The 22,308-nt window shown below is 39.8% G+C and overlaps 1 protein-coding gene across 1 annotated transcript; it reads left to right on the plus strand.

Moving 5' to 3' along the window:
• Positions 1 to 12,142: 12,142 nt before the first annotated feature.
• On the plus strand, positions 12,143 to 12,823 carry LOC129642114 (uncharacterized; the record flags this gene model as incomplete). Its single annotated transcript, XM_055566679.1, has 1 exon — positions 12,143 to 12,823. A coding segment is annotated over exon 1 (681 nt), but the record flags the coding sequence as incomplete, so codon positions are not given.
• Positions 12,824 to 22,308: the final 9,485 nt, after the last annotated feature.

Below are 22,308 nucleotides of genomic sequence, written 5' to 3' on the forward strand. Positions count from 1 at the left end.
TGATGTCACCAAAATCTTTTAGACCACAACTTGATATGTATTTTTAAAATCAAACACAATATTTTAGGATAAAGTCATATTTTCTAAATGTTCTCATTACCTTCCATCTTGTTACAGCAAAAGAGCTTAGATTTTCATCAGTTCAGTTTAGTTCAGTTCAGTCGCTAAGTTGTGTCTGACTCTTTGCGACCCCATGAACCGCAGCACGCCAGGCCTCCCTGTCCATCACCAACTCCTGAGTCCACCAAAACCCATGTCCATCGAGTCGGTGATTCCATCCAACCATCTCATCCTCTGTCGTCCCCTTCTCCTCCTGCTCTCAATCTTTCCCAGCATTAGGGTCTTTGCAAATGAGTCAGCTCTTCTCATTAGGTGGCCAAAGTACTGGAGTTTCAGCTTCAACATCAGTCCCTCCAATGAACATCCAGGACTCATCTCCTTAAGGATGGACTGGTTGGATCTCCTTGCAGTCCAAGGGACTCACAAGAGTCTTCTCCAACACCACAGTTCAAAAGCATCAATTCTTCAGTGCTCAGCCTTCTTTATAGTCCAACTCTGACATCCATACATGACCACTGGAAAAACCATAACTTTGACTAGACAGACATTTATTGGCAAAGTATTGTCTCTGTTTTTCAATATGCTATTTAGGTTGGTCATAACTTTCCTTCCAAGGAGGAAGAACTTTCCTTCTTTTAGTTTTATGGCTGCAATCACCAACTGCAGTGATTTTGGAGCTCAGAAAAATAAAGCCAGCCACTGTGTCCACTGTTTCCCCATTTATTTCCCATGAAGTGATGAGACCGGATGCCATGATCTTAGTTTTCTGAATGTTGAGCTTTAAGCCAACTTTTTCACTTTCCTCTTTTACTTTCATCAAGAGGCTTTTGAGTTCCTCTTCACTTTCTGCCATAAGGGTGGTGTCATCTGCATATCTGAGGTTATCGATGTTTCTCCCAGCATTCTTGATTCCAGCTTGTGCTTCCTCCAGCCCAGCATTTCTCATGATGTACTCTGCATATGAGTTAAAATAAGCAGGGTGACAATATACGGCCTTGATGTACTCCTTTTCCTATTTGGAATCAGTCTGTTGTTCTATGTCCAGTTCTAACTGTTGCTTCCTGACCTGCATATAGGTTTCTCAAGAGGCAGGTCAGGTGGTCTGGTATTCCCATCTCTTGAAGAATTTTCCACAGTTTATTGTGATCCACACAGTCAAAGGCTTTGGCATCGTCAATAAAGCAGAAATAGATGTTTTTCTGGAACTCTCTTGCTTTTTCCATGATCCAGCAGATGTTGGCAATTTGATCTCTGTTTCATCTGCCTTTTCTAAATCCAGCTTGAACATCTGGAAGTTCAAGGTTCACGTATTGCTGAAGCCTGGTTTGGAGAATTTTGAGCATTACTTTACTAGATTTTCATAGATTCATCATTATTTGATAACTCAAATAAAGCACAGAAGAACTGTGACTTGCCTGAGGTAATTCAATGCTGGAGATAAATCTAAAAAGTATGTGTCAACATTAAAAGCAAGGAATAAATGTGGATCAATGAAAAAATATGTAAGAAGACATGGTGTTGTAATTTGCTTCAATCACATCAGTGATGGGAAAAAACTGATCATTAATCCTGTGGTCAGTTTCAGTTTTTGACACAAATCATATATTTCCCTAAGTCACTAGGAAAACAGGATCATGCAATAATTTGCACCCAAGAATATATTCCAAGGACAGAGAGGAACCTGGCAGGCTACAGTTCATAGGGCCACAAAAGAGTTGGATACGAGTTAGTGACTAAACAAGAAGATATTTTCAACACAAAATGAAGAAAAAAGTTTTCTGAGCAAAATGGTATGAGTTTTCTTACCATATAAAATAGAAATTAATCATATAATTATTAGCTGGCAATTAGACTTTGAAGCTAGTTATCATGATCTTTCACTTAGATGGAGCGTTAGGAAGCAAATATGACCAGACACTTGTGACTGGACAAAATAACAGCTATTTGAATGTGAATTTAGCAGACTGGCTATTGTACCATCAGACTAGGACCAATAGGCCCTGGGCTAATGTGAAGAGAATAAGGCACCCAGGGGCAAAGTTGAAGCGCATTCACTTGACTCTGAGAGAGCCTGTCCCCTTAAATTTTGCACCTCAGTACTCACCCTGGAGAGAAAGATCACTTGTATGAGTTACGTGTACTGTGTATGTTGAAAATTAATAATATGTCAAAAACTAAAACAAAGCATAATTGCACTCATCTCACACACTAGCAAAGTAATGCTCAAAATTCTCCAAGCCAGGCTTCAACAGTACATGAACTGAGAACTTCCAGATGTTCAAGCTGGATTTAGAAAAGGCAGAGGAGCCAGAGATCAAATGGCCAACATCTGTTGGATCATAGAAAAAGCAAGAGAGTTCCAGCAAAACATCTACTTCTGTTTTATTAACTATGTCAAAGCCTTTGACTGTGTGGATCCAAAAAAGTGTGGATAATTCTGAAAGAGATGGGAATACCAGACTACCTGACCTGCCTCCTGAGAAACCTGTATGCAGGTCAAGAAGGAACAGTTAGAACCAGACATGGAACAATGGACTGGCTCCAAACTGGGAAAGGAGTACATCAAGGATATATATGGTCACCCTGTTTATTTAACTTATATGTAGAGTACATCATGCAAAATGCCAGGCTGGATGAAGCATAAGCTGGAATCAAGATCTGGGAGAAATATCAGTAATCTCAGATATGCAGATGACACCAGCCTTATGGCAGAAAGTGAAGGAGAACTAAAGAGCCTCTTGATGAAAGTGAAAGAGGAGAGTGAAAAGTTGGCTTAAAACTCAACATTCAAAAAACTAAGATTATGGCATCTGGTCCCACGAGTTCATCCAAAATCACTGCAGATGGTGACTGCAGCCATGAAATCAAAAGATGCTCACTCCTTGGAAGAAAAGTTATGATCAACCTAGAGAGCATATCAAAAAGCAGAGACATTACTTTGCCAACAAAGGTCCATCTAGTCAAAGCTATGGTTCTTCCAATAGTCATGTTGGATGTGAGAGTTGGACCATAAAGAAAGCTGAGTGCTGAAGAATTGATGCTTTTGAACTGTGGTGTTGGAGAAGACTCTTGAGAGTCCCTTGGACTGCAAGGAGATTCAGCCAGTCCATCCTAAAGGAGATCAGTCCTGAATATTCATCAGAAGGACTGATGTTGAAGCTGAAATTCCAATACTTTGTCCACCTTATGTGAAGAACTGACTCATTGGAAAAGACCCTGATGCTGGGAAAGATTGAAGGCAGGAGGAGAAAGGGATGACAGAGATGAGATGGTTGGATAGCATCACCAACTAGATGGACATGAGTTTGAGCAGGCTCCAGGAGTTGGTGATGGACAGGTAAGCCTGGCCTGCTGCAGTTCATGGTGTCACAAAGAGTTGAACATGACTGAGTAACTGAACAGTTACCGTTAAAACAAAGCATTGCCTTGAAAACAGTTGTTAATTATTCTCTATTACCCAGCACTTATGTTAAATTTCCCTCTCCATCATGTAAAAAAGGCTCAGGTTACATAAATTAAATTAATAAGAAAAATACAATAACGCTGTTTGGGAGCAGTGACATAGAACCAATGATAGGAAAACATCTGCCTAACATGGCTACTTAAACTTTCTTCCAAATAACTATTTTGCTAACATTTTCTTAATGGTCACATATTGTGGTTAGAGAACAAGGTGGTTTCCCATCACACTTTTTTCACTTACTTATTTAACCTACTTTATCAATTCTCACCATAACAGTATAAGCAAGTCAGTTGCTTAAGAACTAATTTTTGAAGTGATCGAAAATTTCTACCTTAAGATCTTGCAGTGTTGGGGTATAAATTGATCAAAGATCTCCTCAAGATCAAGCATCTTCCCACTGGTCTAAGAAAGAATAAGTCAGATATGGATTATTTCATAATGAAAACCTTTGAGGGTCTTTGGAAGGTGAAAAACTGTTTCCTTGCAAATGGCTGATTTTGCATTTACCAACTGCACCGACAGCTATACGCTAGAGCTACATCGGCACAAATGATTTACATCCATAAATTCCCTTCATCAGCACAATTGCCACAACTGTCCCTGAAGCTCAAAGATGCAGACCCAAGTTCACAGATGGTCTCAGCATTTTTCTTTCCTTTGTCATTCTTTTCTTTCTTGGGGGATATGCTTAGTCTTAATCCAAGGGTTGCATACTTTTCTTTGGAGCTGCAAAGATGTTTGAGATTATATACATATATATTCACATTTTAGCCTGTTAGAGTAATTCACTCTGATGGTACTTTCTAAAAATAAAAAAAAAAATTCGATAATTGCAAACATTTTGAAGCCACTTACTTTAGCATCAGTTTGCTAATTTTCTTTTCATTAAGTTTACAAAGAACAATGTTCTGTTTCCTACAAAGCCACAACCCTGAATCTCTACATTTCAGCAAGCCCAAGGCAAATGAGAAATACTGTAACTACACATAGGCAAAATGTTTCAATGTCAAAGGTTCAATATGAAAGGAAAGCAATGTGCTGATGGCAGCAATAATTCAAATTTCCAAGTACGCCTGCCATCTCTTGTCTGCAGACAGATTTCTTCCGAGCCACCGATGGAAGCTTCCCAGGGAGATGCGGCTTTATTCCCTCATGGCAGACAGGAGGAGGACGCTGTGAGCTAGCCGATGCCACCTGGCAGCAGTGGGCGCACAGACTGCTGGAGAGGCACAGATTGGAACCCAAGCTTCATCAGAGGGCAGCTGTGACAGAGGCATATTTCACAAGTGAACTGCAAATTTCACACAAGGGGGTCTTTAAAATAATTTGAACCATCTCCTTGGATTTCATAGACTTTTAAGAGCAAACACCTCTTCTTTGGAAATCAGAGCACTACTTGCCTATTTTATGTATCTGAAGGGAGATTAAAAACTTACAGCCACATTGTTTTTTAAAAATCTGCATTGATTATACTGTTGTCAAATAGGCTACTAGTGATCACTGATTTTCTCTCTTTTTTTTTTTTAATGATGATTTTTATTTTTTTTAAATTTTTAAAATTTTTTTAAATTTTATTTTATTTTTAAACTTTACATAACTGTATTAGTTTTGCCAAATATCAAACTGAATCCGCCACAGGTATACATGTGTTCCCCATCCCGAACCCCCCTCCCTCCTCTCTCCCTATTCCATCCCTCTGGGTCGTCCCAGTGCACCAGCCCCAAGCATCCAGTATCGTGCATCAAACCTGGACTGGCAACTCGTTTCATACATGATATTTTACATGTTTCAATGCCATTCTCCCAAATCTTCCCACCCTCTCCCTCTCTCACAGAGTCCATAAAACTGTTCTATACATCAGTGTCTCTTTTGCTGTCTCGTACACAGGGTTATTGTTACCATCTTTCTAAATTCCATATATATGCATTAGTATACTGTATTGGTGTTTTTCTTTCTGGCTTACTTCACTCTGTATAATAGGCTCCAGTTTCATCCACCTCATTAGAACTGATTCAAATGTATTCTTTTTAATGGCTGAGTAATACTCCATTGTGTATATGTACCACAGCTTTCTTATCCATTCATCTGCTGATGGACATCTAGGTTGCTTCCATGTCCTGGCTATTATAAACAGTGCTGCGATGAACATTGGGGTACACGTGTCTCTTTCCCTTCTGGTTTCCTCAGTGTGTATGCCCAGCAGTGGGATTGCTGGATCATAAGGCAGGTCTATTTCCAGTTTTTTAAGGAATCTCCACACTGTTCTCCATAGTGGCTGTACTAGTTTGCATTCCCACCAACAGTGTAAGAGGGTTCCCTTTTCTCCACACCCTCTCCAGCATTTATTACTTGTAGACTTTTGGATCGCAGCCATTCTGACTGGTGTGAAATGGTACCTCATAGTGGTTTTGATTTGCATTTCTCTGATAATGAGTGATGTTGAGCATCTTTTCATGTGTTTGTTAGCCATCTGTATGTCTTCTTTGGAGAAATGTCTATTTAGTTCTTTGGCCCATTTTTTGATTGGGTCATTTATTTTTCTGGAGTTGAGCTGTAGGAGTTGCTTGTATATTCTCGAGATTAGTTGTTTGTCAGTTGCTTCATTTGCTATTATCTTCTCCCATTCTGAAGGCTGTCTTTTCACTTTGCTAATAGTTTCCTTTGATGTGCAGAAGCTTTTAAGGTTAATTAGGTCCCATTTGTTTATTTTTGCTTTTATTTCCAATATTCTGGGAGGTGGGTCATAGAGGATCCTGCTGTGATGTATGTCAGAGAGTGTTTTGCCTATGTTCTCCTCAAGGAGTTTTATAGTTTCTGGTCTTACGTTGAGATCTTTAATCCATTTTGAGTTTATTTTTGTGTATGGTGTTAGAAAGTGTTCTAGTTTCATTCTTTTACAAGTGGTTGACCAGATCTCCCAGCACCACTTGTTAAAGAGATTGTCTTTAATCCATTGTATATTCTTGCCTCCTTTGTCAAAGATAAGGTGTCCATATGTGCGTGGATTTATCTCTGGGCTTTCTATTTTGTTCCATTGATCTATATTTCTGTCTTTGTGCCAGTACCATACTGTCTTGATAACTGTGGCTTTGTAGTAGAGCCTGAAGTCAGGTAGGTTGATTCCTCCAGTTCCATTCTTCTTTCTCAAGATCGCTTTGGCTATTCGAGGTTTTTTGTATTTCCATACAAATTGTGAAATTATTTGTTCTAGCTCTGTGAAGAATACTGTTGGTAGCTTGATAGGGATTGCATTGAATCTATAGATTGCTTTGGGTAGTATACTCATTTTCACTATATTGATTCTTCCAATCCATGAACATGGTATATTTCTCCATCTGTTAGTGTCCTCTTTGATTTCTTTCACCAGTGTTTTATAGTTTTCTATATATAGGTCTTTAGTTTCTTTAGGTAGATATATTCCTAAGTATTTTATTCTTTCCATTGCAATGGTGAATGGAATTGTTTCCTTAATTTCTCTTTCTGTTTTCTCATTATTAGTGTATAGGAATGCAAGGGATTTCTGGGTGTTGATTTTATATCCTGCAACTTTACTATAGTCATTGATTAGTTCTAGTAATTTTCTGGTGGAGTCTTTAGGGTTTTCTATGTAGAGGATCATGTCATCTGCAAACAGTGAGAGCTTTACTTCTTCTTTTCCAATTTGGATTCCTTTTATTTCTTTTTCTGCTCTGATTGCTGTGGCCAAAACTTCCAAAACTATGTTGAATAGTAATGGTGAAAGTGGGCACCCTTGTCTTGTTCCTGACTTTAGAGGAAATGCTTTCAATTTTTCACCATATCCTCAATGATTTTCTCTTAAGAAACAAAAACAAAGCCAAAAGAAACAAAGACTGGGTACTCGGGTGTTGAGGTCTTTAATGGACCGGAACCTGGTGGTCTGGAGTTGACCGATAAGAAAGTAAAGGAGAGAGAAAGAGGCTGATATTCCTTGGTTTATGCAGAAAGCCAATAAAGTCCCTGACACGGGGCTTGCTCTGTTCACGGAGACCTCAGGCGCTCTCTCGATGGGGTGAAGGCACAGGGTGCCTTCTTGAGAGGAAGGAAAGTGAACTCAGAGGGCCTCTGCACTCCAAAGAAATAGCATGAGAGAGAGAAAGAAAGAGAAAGAAAGACACGGGGACCAGAGCTCTGATGGAGCAAAGGTTTTTTAATCAACATGGTGTGGGTATATATACTGTAGTTATTCTCAGCAAAGATAAAGATTAAAATTCCAGACTTACAAAGCATAGGCAAGCCATATTAAAGAGAGAGAGAGTTGTAAATAATCACTTTTACCATATGGTTCATAAAAAGGAAGAGGGTACTTATCACCGTATAGGAAAAACTAACAAAGGAAATGCCTGGATTCCTCAGCCCCCAGGAGAGGCTTGCCTCTCCTCTTAATTCCAGAATATTCAGGAATTAATAAGGAACAGAGAATTCCTAACAGATCGAAAACAGCACACAGGAAGCCTCCTGTTAAATGCTTCCTGACACTGGGGCATTTCACAACTAAAAGAAAAGAATGTACATTAAATGACATTGAAGACATTCCTCCCAAGGTCAGCTTTCTTAAAGCCCGCGGAGTCTTAGCAGTCAATTTGAGTATTCATCTTGTGCTTACCAGGATATTAGCAAAGGAAAGGGTGTTAATGGAAGAAGTATATCTTTTGGGCTTCCCTGGTGGCTTAGATGGTAAAGAATCTGCCTTCAATGCAGGAGACTTGGGTTTGATCACTGGGTCGGGAAGTTCCCCTGGAGAAGGGAATGGCAACTCACTCCAGTATTCTTGCCAGGGAAATCCCATGGATGGAGGAGCCTGGCAGGATACAGTCCATGGGGTTACAAAGAGTTCGACATGATTGAGCAACTAACCATCATCCTATCTTTTGGGATCCCACATGAAAATTTGAGAAATACCCATATTCCCTGTTAATTTCTTTAGCTATCCTCTTTTTGAGATGGCTTCTACATTGGGGTTGATCTGTAATTGAGGAGAATCAGCAAGGATGACTCTTCAGGCCATGTCTGCCTGTGATTCCTAAGGGTGTCAGGGAGCCAGTAAGACTTCTCTACAGGAGTAACATCTAAAGGCTGTGGAGTCAAATTTGAGGGAAACAGAGAGTAGCTGGGCTTCCCTGGTAGCTCAGCTGGTAAGGAATCTGCCTGCAATGCAGGAAACCCTGGTTCAATTCCTGGATCAGGAAGTTCCCCTGGAGAAGGGATAGGCTACCCACTCCAGTATTCTTGGGCTTCCCTGGTGGCTCAGCTGGTAAAGAATATGCCTGCAATGCAGGGAACCCTGGTTCGATTCCTGGATCAGGAAGTTCCCCTGGAGAAGGGATAGGCTACCCACTCCAGTATTCTTGGGCTTCCCTGGTGGCTCAGCTGGTAAAGAATCTGCCTGCAATGCAGGAGACCTGGCTTTGATCCCTGGGTTGGGAAGATCCCCTGGAGGAAGGCATGGCAACTCACTCCAATATTCTTGCCTGTGGAATCCCCATGGACAGAGGAGCCTGGCAGGCTACAGTCCATGGAATCACAAAGAGTTGGACATAACTGAGTGACTAAGCACAGCACAGAGAGCTGGTCAAGTAAGAATAGATGACTAGACTTTTACTCCTTTCCATACTGTCTGTGTAAATTGCAGTTTTGCAGTTTGTCTGTGAAGTCAAGGAAACAAATTGTTCTGAGAGCACACTTGACCCTTTCTATGCCTCATCCTTTTGTGTGCAAGCGTGTCCTAGAGTGTGCTAACCAGCCTCTCTAATCTGAAAGGGCAACGCCCCCTTTAGGGACAGGGCTGTGAACTGAGTTTGAAGCAGATTGTTAAACTTGATCATTACAGGTTGACATCCTATCTGTAAATTACTCCTAAGGCCACGGCAAAGCAGGACCACCTCCACACAAGGACTCTCCAAAACCCAGCATCACTCAAGGGCGTTAGTCTCCCAGTGGGTGATGACAAGTCTGTATAAGGCCCGACATTCTCAGACACTGTCTTAATCAATTCAAACTTGCTACATCTAAAGTTTACAGCTAGAGTTGACTCATAGTTCAAAAGTGGTAGAAATAGCCTTCAGAACTGGCAGATACAGAGTATATTAAACTTCAACCAGGACGGGGTCAGTACCAGGACATTTCGTATAGGAAGAAAGAGTTCTATTCACCAGCATTTAACTGGTTCCCTTGATGGCTCTGTGGAATTTGACAGTTCTGTGTTTTTAGTTCTCTCACTCATACTTCCTGCCCCTTGGCGTTTTCTTAGGGGCCTTTTTTACACTCATCTCGCCTAATCTCTTGCTCTCTCTTATGAAATAAATATGCAATAAAATACGTGTGAAAATTCCTTTTCTTTAATGTTTTCCTAGAAGAATAAAAATGCCACAAGGATTTTATCATTGTTATAAACATTGTTCACTAAGGATCCTATTTTAGCATTTCACAGAAGAGATGATCAATATCAATTGGCTAGATACAAAAATAGGATCAGGGCCATATGGATGGTAAGGGAATATAAATTAACTCTCACGCTTTTATAGAACACTGTCAGGAATAAGTTCTGGCTGATGTCAGATGCTGGTCAATGTTGAGGCTCTCCAGCAATCTGCTAATACTAACCAACCCTGGAACAGTACAGGGAGCAAAGCTACACTTCACCAAAATGAAGGACCAGGAAGAGAAAAGCAGGACAGGGTCACTCTAAATCTACAGGATCCCTGTAACCTTATAGAACTGTTACGAAGATTATCTGAGATTATCTACATGACTGTTTTTTATAAACTATAAATCCTTACTTAAAGTTTAAACATTATAATTGTCTGAGGCTGGGACATATCAAAAGGGTTGTGGGAGATGAGGCGGAAGATCTATCCTTAACCTTGAATCCCATCGATAGTGATTTCTTCAAACAAACACTGCCTGCCTACAGAGAGGATCCCTGAGAAAACTTTTGTGGTGGGTGGTGGGTGAATTTGGGTGATGAACAAGAGGCAGGGTGCATTAAGCAGTGAGTTGTAAATGCACTTGGATGTGGATCTCACATATGGATCACACATGACTCATTCTTTGATCCATTTCAAGTAGACATAGAGGGCTCAGGGCAGATTTTTTACTATTACAGGACTAAGAATATGGTGGGGATACAGTTGTATTTGTTGAACAAATGAATCTACATCTGTAGTCTGGCCTGTGCTCCTCTCCAAGTAGGGAGTAGTTGTAAAAAAGTCCAAGAAAATTAAAATTAAACAAAACAGTTTCTCTAAAGGGTAGATGTGTTCCCAGTAAGAAGCTGTCATAAGATCCTTAGATTGGTTGAGGTAAAGAACATTGATAAAGCTTTTTCATATCATCCATACATCCATCCATTCATTCTTTCAACCATTCTTCTATTTACTCAATAAGTAATTAATGAGAAGCTGCTACATCTCAGCCTCTCAGTTACAGTCAGGAGATGAATGAGACACGATTCCTACTCTTGAGTACCTAGTTTTGCTGCAACCACCACCAGTATGATGAAGGCAGTGTAAAAGGAACACATTAGTTACTATGGGAGCTCGGAGTAAGCAGGCCTCACTCAGTGCCAGACTCTGTAAGTATTGGTAGTGTTGAAGTTTAATGCAGTAGACACCTCAACAGGGTCGATATAGTGGTACCACACGTGATGGAAGGTTTGACTTTGGATGTGAGCTTTTGGTGAAGAGGAAATATGGTTAAGTCACATGTGTATACATACACACACACACTATTTAAAAAAGGGTAAGGTAAAACGATCTCTGTTCATTTCCAAGGCAAACCATTCAATATCACAGTAATCCAAGTCTATGCCCCAACCAGTAACGCTGAAGAAGCTGAAGTTGAACAGTTCTATAAAGACCTACAAGACCTTTTAGAACTAACACCCAAAAAAGATGTCCTTTTCATTATAGGGGACTGGAATGCAAAAGCAGGAAGTCAAGAAACACCTGGAGTAAAGGCAAATTTGGCCTTGGAATACAGAATGAAGCAGGGCAAAGACTGATAGAGTTTTGCCAAGAGAATGCACTGGTCATGGCAATCACCCTCTTCCAACAACACAAAAGAAGACTCTACACATAGACATCACCAGATGGTCAACACCGAAATCAGATTGATTATATTCTTTGCAGCCAAAGACGGAGAAGCTCTATACAGTCCACAAAAACAAGACCAGGAGCTGACTGTGGCTCAGATCATGAACTCCTTATTGCCAACTTCAGACTTTAAGTGAAGAAAGTAGGGAAAACCACTAGACCATTCAGGTATGACCTAAATCAAATCCCTTATGATTATACAGTGGAAGTGAGAAATAGATTTAAGGGCCTAGATCTGATAGATAGAGTGCCTGAGGAATCATGGACTCAGGTTCGTGACATTGTACAGGAGACAGGGATCAAGACCATCCCCATGGAAAAGAAATGCAAAAAAGCAAAATGGCTGTCTGGAGAGGCCTTACAAATAGCTGTGAAAAGAAGAGAAGTGAAAAGCAAAGGAGAAAAGGAAAGATATAAGCATCTGAATGCAGAGTTCCAAAGAATAGCAAGAAGAGATAAGAAAGCCTTCCTCAGTGATCAATGCAAAGAAATAGAGGAAAACAACAGAATGGGAAAGACTAGAGATCTCTTCAAGAAAATTAGAGATACCAAGGGAACATTTCATGCAAAAATGGGCTCAATAAAGGACAGAAATGGTATGGACCTAACAGAAGCAGAAGATATTAAGAAGAGGTGGCAAGAATACACAGAAGAACTGTACAAAAAAGATCTTCAAGACCCAGATAATCAAGATGGTGTGATCACTCACCTAGAGCCAGACATCCTGGAATGTGAAGTCAAGTGGGCCTTAGAAAGCACCACTATGAGCAAAGCTAGTGGAGGTGATGGAATTCCAGTTGAGCTATTTCAAATCCTGAAAGATGATGCTGTGAAAGTGCTGCACTCAATATGCCAGCAAATTTGGAAAACTCAGCAGTGGCCACAGGACTGGAAAAGGTCAGTTTTCATTCCAATCCCAAAGAAAGGCAATGCCAAAGAATGCTCAAATTACCGCACAATTGCACTCATCTCACACGCTAGTAAAGTAATGCTCAAAATTCTCCAAGCCAGGCTTCAGCAATACATGAACCGTGAACTTCCAGATGTTCAAGCTGGTTTTAGAAAAGGCAGAGGAACCAGAGATCAAATTGCCAACATCCACTGGACCATTGAAAAAGCAAGAGAGTTCCAGAAAAACATCTATTTCTGCTTCATTGACTATGCCAAAACCTTTGACTGTGTGGATCACAATAAACCATGGAAAATTCTTCAAGAGATGGGAATACCAGACCACATGACCTGCCTCTTGAGAAACCTATATGCAGGTCAGGAAGCAACAGTTAGAACTAGACATGGAACAACAGACTGGTTCCAAATAGGAAAAGGAGTACGTCAAGGCTGTATATTATCACCCTGCTTATTTAACTTCTATGCAGAGTACATCATGAGAAATGCTGGGCTGGAAGAAGCACAAGCTGGAATCAAGATTGCTGGGAGAAATATCAATAACCTCAGATATGCAGATGACACCCTTATGGCAGAAAGTGAAGAACTAAAAAGCCTCTTGATGAAAGTGAAAGTGGAGAGTGAAAAAGTTGGCTTAAAACTCAACATTCAGAAAACAAAGATCCTGGCATCTGGTCCCATTGCTTCATGTTAAATAGATGGGGAAACAGTAGAAATAGTGTCAGACTTTATTTTTTGGGGCTCCAAAATCACTGCAGATGGTGACTGCAGCCATGAAATTAAAAGATTCTTACTCCTTGGAAGGAAAGTTATGACCATCTAGATAGCATATTGAAAAGCAGAGACATTACTTTGCCAACAAAGGTCCGTCTAGTCAAGGCTACTGTTTTTCCAGTAGTCATGTATGGATGTGAGAGCTGGACTGTAAAGAAAGCTGAGCACCGAAGAATTGATGCTTTTGAACTGTGGTGTTGGAGAAGACTCTTGAGAGTCCCTTAGATTGCAAGGAGATCTAACCAGTCCATTCTGAAGGAGATCAGTCCTGGCTGTTCTTTGGAAGGACTGATGCTAAAGCTGAAACTCCAGTACTTTGGCCATCTCATGCGAAGAGTTGACTCAATGGAGAAGAGTCTGATGCTGGGAGGGATTGGGGGCAGGAGGAAAAGGGGACTACAGAGGATGAGATGGCTGGATGGCATCACTGAGTTGATAGATGTGAGTTTGAGTGAACTCCGGGAGTTGGTGATGGACAGGGAGGCCTGGCGTGCTGTGATTCATGGGGTCACAAAGAGTCGGACACGACTGAGCGACTGAACTGAACTGAACTGAAGGTAAAACCAGAGCTAGACAAAGTGAATAAGTATTTCAGATTTGTTCTCTTCCTTTCAAACTTTGGGTAGATGGTAGGGCTAGAGAGTGATGGCCTCCTCCCTTTACATGACTGTAGGGAACCTCCCATTAGAAGGGTCTTAAACCCTATTCAATGTCCTGGTCTACTGCTAAACATGCATATAAAGTCTCTCACAATAGGCATTTTATTGTTCATACCGCACATTTTTACTTATTCCATGGATTTAGTACTCATCAACAGGAGACCCAGGTTCAATCCCCGGGATGGGAAAATCCCCGGAGAAGGGAATGGCAACCCACTCCAGTACTCTTACCTGGAGAATCCCATGGACAGAAGAACCTGGTGGGCCATGAAGTCACAAAGAGACAGACATGACTGACTGACTAGCACTACTGCTACTAACAGTCTCAAAGCTGCTGAACAAGCAAGGTGTGTGTGTTGGGAGGCGGTGGGTGGGTAATTAGATCAGGATTACTTTTAAACCACAAGTGGTAAACCATGGAGTTTTGTTTCTTTTCTTTTTTTTTTTTTTTTTTTTACTACTATGGAGTCTTAAAATCAACTCAGAGGGTCAAAACCAATATCTAAAAAATAAAATATAAAGTAAGTTCATTTGCATCATTTCTTTTTAGATCCCATGTATAGGGGATGTCATACAATATTTCTCCTTCTCTGACTTACTTCACTCAGTATGACACTCTCTACGTCCATCCGTGTTGCTGCAAATGGTATTATTTCATTGCTTTTAATGGTTGAGTAATATTCCACTGTATCTATGTACCACATCTTCTTTGTCCATTCCTCTGTCAATGGACATTCAGGTTGCTTCCATGTCCTAAGAGACTCACAGACTTAGAGGACAAACTTATGGTTGCCAGGGGGAGGAGGTTGGCATTTGGGATGGACATGTATACACTGCTATGTTTAAAATGGATAACCAACAAGGATCTACTGTATAGCACATGGAACTCTGTTCAGTGTTATGTGGCAGCCTGGATGGGAGAGGGGTTTGGGGGAAAATGGATACATGTATATGTATAGCTGAGGCCCTTTGCTGTTCACCTTAAACTATCACAAAATTGTTAATCAGCTATACTCCAATACAAAATAAAAAGGTACAAAGAATAAAATAAAAATTAAAAGTGGTATACAGTGCATGTTGTAAGTATAATTTGTGTGTGTATGAAATTTTTGTTTCCGTTTTATGACTCTATGTATGTTTGTGTGTACTGGATTGTGATGTTAAGTACTTTTTACTCAGTTACTGAGTCAAGATAAGAACAAACTGAAAGACCTCCGAGCTGACCCTCCTGGTGAAGCTTCCAGAACAGGCCTGGGGTTTCTCTCTGTCTGCCATCCGCTCTCATGGTCTGGCCCACACCCAAGTCATGCCACAGATGTTGCTGCAGCCTGTAGGCTGAACATCACGATGGTAGGAAACCTGAGCTAGAAGGTACATGACCGGGTCACTAGGCAAGCATCCTAATCACAGTATTGTGAGCCCTTGAGAATTATGCTTAGAAACTGTAGAATTTTGCAAGGAATGGCTTCTTGGAATGATATTTTAACCAGGGACAGAACTCTGTGAATAGTCATGCACAGGTAGCTTTGCTCGTTTTCCCTTTGCCATCTTGAGGTGGGGCAGGGTGGCTCCAAGACCCTGGCTTCCAGCTGCCCAGGAGGGCCTCAGGAGTCACTCAACAATAAAACTCACAAAGGCCAGCTTTCCTACACGACCCATACTCTCCATCCCAGCTGCTCCCAGTTTCCGTGTCCATGGGTTAAAACACTGGACTGAAGTTATGCGCTTAGTGGGTGAATTGGAATGAAGCCAAACAAGTAGTGATATACCCACACCTTGCTTGAATCTTTGATGTCAAAGCATTGGGTTCACTGGAAGGACCAAACTCCCCAAAACTCTTTGTTTTCTAGCTTAGCCACTAGCTTAGAACCATTGTGTGGTTCTATGACAGCTTTGCTATTGTTAGAAACCAGGCCTAGTAGACAAGACATGATGCAATGGAGAGTACAATAGTAAAAGAAAGAAGGTAACATTAGTCTCCCATCACCTTCTCCGCAACAATTGTTGCTCTAAAAGAGGTAGAAATCTTTTACTGAGCACCCTTCGCTCATACCTCAGTAACTGATAATTCTATAGACTCTGAGGGCCTCTCAGACTCTCTCCCATTATTCTGCTTTCCTGTGCTATGTTGCACAAGTGCTAAAAACCTCCTTTAATGAAGGAAGATGATAGATCTAAAAAAGGCTCCTTTCTCCTTCTCTTCCTCCTACCCTATTCCAAGGCACCCCCACCACAGCATACCAAAATATTATATTACTCAAAAGAGCTGAGTTTAGCTGAAGGGGTTCAAATGTGAGGTCTCTGTAAAAATTATGGTAATATGAGATGCTATTAAGCAGAACTAGAATACTTCGTGAGTGTTTTGTGTGGGGGAGCATCCTTATAACTGTGAAAGCAATTCATGTACCTTGGTGAGCATCTAGATCTAGCTTGCATCGCCCTCTTTGGCACCTGGATTTAGCTTGCATCTTTCTTCCTGAGAGCAGTACCTCTGTTTTATTTGATTTTATACTCCTAGTACAGTGCCTAGACTTCCCAGGGGGCTCTAGTGGTAAAGAACCCGCCTGCCAATGCAGGAGACAAAAGAGACATGGGTTCATTCCCTGGGCTGGGAAGATCCCTTGAAGAAGGGAATGGCAACCTACTCCAGTATTCTTGCCTGGAGAATCCTGTGGACAGAGGAGCCTGGGGGGCTGTGTCTATATGGTCCCAAAGTAGGACATGACTGAAGCACCTTAGTATGCACAGTACCTGACACCTAATTGTTTGATGAGTGAATGTTTCATCAACTCTGGTGGAGAAAAATATTTTGATGACACAGTGTCTGTTAAAAATTATTACAAACTAAAAAAAAAATCACTGTGTAATAGAGATTAGCAAGTTCTTGACTTGAAAATCTTCACTCTCGATTCATCACACAAGTAATAAATGTTTGAGAGCGCATTATGGGCATGTAATTTGTTCTTGTTTTCCTCATTTATAAAAGAACATAGCTTTTCAAGATGTAACAAGTGAATGGGAAAAAAGAAAACAAATCATCTAGCTGAAGAAGTGAAAGCTTTCACTTCCCAATAATTGTGTGTGTGTGATAGAGAGCGAAAGAGGAGGAGGGGGAGAGAGAGGGAGGGAGGGAGAAAGAAAGAGAAAGGGTAAAAAAAAAAATCTACAAATGGCTGAAAGGAGAGACCAACAAGGGGACCATGGCTCATTTACATCAAGCTGTGAGGCCAGATATTTGTTAGTGTATCTGCGGGATGAGAGTGCCGCTCTTGTTTATTTACATTTGTTCTCAGTTTGAAAGACAGCCCAAGAGGTAAAATAAAATGAGAGCGCCTCAAATGCCTTCTAAATTTCCCCTTAAATTGAATTTCTTGTTTGATCAGGGAACAATACTTGCACTGATGTTAGCCAGACAGCTAAAAGGTCAACAAGTTCCCTTGGTTGCCTTTTGTCAGGGGTTTTTGACTTGTCTGTGAATAAAGATCTCCCAGGAGGAAGGCAGACCTGCATTTCCTGTCATCTGGAAGACAGCAACGAATTTGAAAATGTTACAAAAAGCATAAGGGACTTCAGGCACACCTTCAGACCCACAGCGGATGCCAATCGCTGCACATGTAAACATGTACACAGAAATGTTTTGGATTTGTTCTGTCAACTTTTGGTTGTGAAACAAATGTTCTACAGCAGCCCACCTTGAATACAAAATGAACCCGAGGGTTCTTTGTTGTTGTTACTGCCTTACATCCATCTGAAGACAGCACTCTGTCTGTTCATTCCCTATGTGAGAGGCATGCTTTGTTTGGAGGAACAAGGGTATTTGGACTAGCAAAGCCCTGTTTTCCTGATCATGTTTCTATTATTTGAACCTCCTCAGATCTTCTTCGTGTATCTTTTCAGGGTCTGAGATTTCTGTATGTGTGGAACCAGGTAAGTCTTAACTATTAGCATCTAGACAAAAATAAATGAATTTCTCCTGTTAGTCATTCTTGGAAATGAATGAATGATTTTTCTCCAAAATAGTCCCCATAAGAAATATTTTCCTTCTAGCTTTCTTTACAGAAGGTTGTTCTTAGAAAAAGTAAGGAGCTCTTTTCACTCCTTTTCAAGCTGGCAATTGATTGTTACCTGCCCTGAACCCTATTTAGATACCTGGAAAGAACAACTGGGAAAGGAAATTAGGCTGAAGTTGTCCTGCAATTTCTCTTTAGGCTATTGAGAAAGCGCACTTCCAGCAATAACTCCAGTATGATCACAAATGGATGAAAGAGAATTTAAATTCCTTATTTCAAATGTCACTGATCAGAACATGAGCATATATCCATTAGACAGATACCTATTGAGTGCCTTCATGTAAAAGAAGTTGAACGAGGTGCTATAAAGAGTAATAGTAACAACAGCAGCAACAGGGACAACTAGTATAATTTGAATGTGAACCAGGCACTAGGCAACGTGCTAAGTACTTTCTATATAGTCTCTTTCATCTCAGAGAAACCCTAAAAAAAAGGATTTTTCTATGAGGGAACTGAAAAGCTCAGAGAGATTAACTCAAGGAGAAAGAGCTGAGATTTGAACCTGGGACATTCTAAAACAAAATTCTGCATGAATTAGTAGACATTCCTATCACAAAGAAAGATTTAGCAACTTTAAATTCATGTTTTATCCTGGCTCACACAGGGCTGCCATGAATACTGAGTTATATACTGTGTATTACTAGTGTATGGGGAGATTCCATATCATAAACAAGCCTCAGTTTCTCCCCTACTCTGGTTAGGCAATAGGTTTTGCCATTGATTTCGTTTGTTTTGCAATTTCAGTAAAAAATTTACATTTTTTACTGAGGGAGAGCCAACAAAGAAATTCTAAAGCTCATCACAAAGAATAAGCACAATGGAATGACCTAGGAATTAAAAACCCAGCAATGACAGGATCATCATACTGGATAATGAAATACATTATAAAAAGATCATATTTAAATCATTCACTATCAGTACAAGATTAGACTAAATGAAAGTGAAAGTCACTCAGCTATGTCGGACTCTTTGTGACCCCATGGATTACCATAGAATTCTCCAGGCCAGAATACTGGAGCGGGTAGCCTTTCCCTTCTCCAGGGGATCTTCCCAACCCAAGGATCAAACCCAGGTCTCCTGCATTGCAGGCGGATTCTTTACCAACTGAGCTATCAGGGAAGCCCAGATTAGACTAAACAAACCCCCAAACAGCCCTCAGAATAAATAAAATTCTAAGGTGGGAGAAATGTGACATTTCAAGTCACAAAGAATATTTAAAGTGCTGCAATAGTTGCTTCACTCATTGGAAAAAAGTTAAATCTTTACTTCACATCCTATGCTAAATTAATTGCAAGTAAATATAAGAGGTTTTATATAATTTCCATCAACAATATTTTTATAGATCTCTGTGTGTAACATTTTTATATCTTTCAATATATCTATGTCTAGATGGCCAGTAATGTTTGATGCTGTTATATATGGTATCTTAAAGAATTTTTCTAACTGCTTGTTCCAGGTTTATAGGAATAAAATTGCATCTCATATACTGATCAGTGATCTTGAAAATTTACTAATTCTAAAATTTTATCTGTATATTTATTTTTATTTTTTATATTCACAAGTATGTTAGATTAATAAGCTCTTTCCTATTTCAACTTTGCTAATAACTTTTAGCTTAAACAGGGGCTTTTCTGCATCTATTGAAATGCTTAAATTGTCTCCTTGCACAGATTTTCAATTTTTAAACCAACTTTACAATGCTAAAATAAACTCAACTTGGCTATATTCTGTTGTATTAACCTTTTTAAATATCACTGGATTCAGTTTGCTAATACTTTGTTTAAGATTTTTGTGGCTGTGTTTTTTATGACTCTGGTCTAAAATTATCCTTTCTTGTAAGGTTCTTGTCAAATTTTATAGAATGAAAATGAATTAGAAAGTATTCCCTCTATTTTAGTTCTCTGGAGAAGTTTTGAGCAAGAATAGCATTATTTCCTTCTTAAATATTTGGAGCAATTTAGTAAGTGAAGCTTTTTGGCTTAAGATTTTGATAAGATTTTAAACTACAAGTCTAATTTTTAAATAATTATAGGTGGTGATGCTAGTGGTAAAGAATCTGCTCCCAATGCAGGAGACTCAAGAGATGCAGGTTTGATCTCTGGGTCAGGACTATCCCCTGGAGCAGGAAATGGCAACCCACTCCAATATTCTTGTCTGGAAAATTCCATGGATAGAGGACCTTGGAGGGCTACAGTCCATGGGGTAACAAAGAGTTGGACTCAACTGAGCACATACACATATCAAGGATTATTCATATATATATATATATATATATATATATATATATTCTCTTTCTCCTCATGTCAGTTTGTGTAAATTGTGTTTTTCTAGGAATTTGTTCATTGCATAAAAATTAATAATCTATTTGCATTATATTTTTCATAATACCTTCTTATAATTTTTCTTAAATTTTAATTTTAGCATAGCTATATATTCACAAAAATGTTGTAGTATATTACAAAGGATTCTCATAATAGCTCAGACCCCATTTTCATTTTTCCTAACATCTTACATCATATGGTACATTTGTCACAAGTAATGAACCAATGTTTATACATGGTAGTAGTTTAGTCACTAAGTCGTGTCTGACTCTTGCAATCCCAGACTGTAGCCTGCCAGGCTCCTCTGTCCATGGGACACTACAGGCAAGCATACTGGAGTGGGTTGCCATTTCCCTCTCCCGAGGGTCTTCCCAAGCCAGGAACTGAACCCGGGTCTCCTGCATTGCAGATTCTTTACCGACTGAGCTACAAGGAAACTAAATTTGATGCTTTAGGTGGATTTCATTAATTTTTCCCTAATACCTCTTAATGTGTTCTAGGATCTCATTTAGAGTATCTCACTACCAATGGCGACCCACTTCAGTACTCTTGCCTGGAAAAATCCCTTGGACAAACGAGTCTGGTAGGCTGCAGTCCATGGGGTCACGAAGAATCGGACACGACTGAGCGACCTCACTTTCACTTTTCAGTTTCATGCATTGGAGAAGGAAATGGCAAGCCACTCCAGTGTTCTTGCCTGGAGAATCCCAGGGATGGGGGAGCCTGGTGGGCTGCCGTCTATGGGGTCACACAGAGTTGGACACGACTGAAGCCACTTAGCAGCAGCAGCAGCACTACCTTTAGTTGTCATATTCCACTTTCTCAGACTTTGTTTTTGATGACCTTGACCATTTTGAGAAGTACTGGTCAGTATTTTGTATAGCATCCCTCAATTTGAGTTTTCTAATGTTTTCCTGTGGTTAAAGCTGGGGTTTTGTGTTTTGGGGAGGAAGACTAGAGAAGTGCCATTCTCATCACATATATCAAGGGATATACTTATAATTTGTAAAATATCTGCAGTATCTATACTATTATCTCTCTTTTCATCCTTGATACTGGTTGTTATTTCTTTAATTTTCTTCAATCATAGTTTTTATAAGGATTTTTTAAAGGTTTTTTTTTTTTTTGTATTTTCAAGGGACTGACTTTGAGGGTTCCCTCTACTGTAAATTTGTTCTATTCCTTTTCCTATTTTGGGGTTTAATTTCCTCCCTTCTTTCTAACTTATTGAGATGAACTCTTGTTTGATTTTTACCTTTTATTCTTTTCTGATATTTTTAATATTCTAAATTAAAGGCTACAAATTTCTCTCTAAGTGATGGGTTAGCTGCATCTGCACATTTTGATATATAGTATTTTATTACAATCATTAAAAATATCATCTAATTTTCCATTGGTAATTTAGAAGTTATTTTTCTTATTATTGAGGAATATGGGGACTGTGTAGTTTGTTTTAATTATAGATTTCTACCTTAATTTTGCTGTATTCAGACAACATATTCTATAAGATTTCAATACTCTGAAATTTACTGAGAGCTGTTCAATGGGTGAACATATTGTCAAAATATGTCAATGTTCCATGTACATTTGCCAGAAAAGGGATCTCATGACCAGCTGTCTGCTTTACATGGACTGTATACTATCCCCACTGACTTTAATGGTTGTTTAAACTCTAGCTTCCTCCCTGAGGCCACAATCCATAGGTCCCACTGGGGTCTTCTTCCAGGCTTACATCCACCTAGGCCTCAACAGCATCAGTTAAAAACATTGTGTCCTCTTTTCATTTCTAGCACATGTGACTGCCCTTTTTATTCAACCTCAGATACTTATGAAAAAGTGCTTTCTGTTCTACCGTACGTGGAATTTCTGTTTTTTTTTTTTTTGTGTGTGTGTGTGTGTGGAGAGGCTTCTCTGCTACACTGCCACAAATGCAATCTCCTCCTC

This window comes from Bubalus kerabau, chromosome 1 (genome assembly GCF_029407905.1).
Source record: "Bubalus kerabau isolate K-KA32 ecotype Philippines breed swamp buffalo chromosome 1, PCC_UOA_SB_1v2, whole genome shotgun sequence".
In the NCBI taxonomy this organism is placed as follows: domain Eukaryota; kingdom Metazoa; phylum Chordata; class Mammalia; order Artiodactyla; family Bovidae; genus Bubalus; species Bubalus kerabau.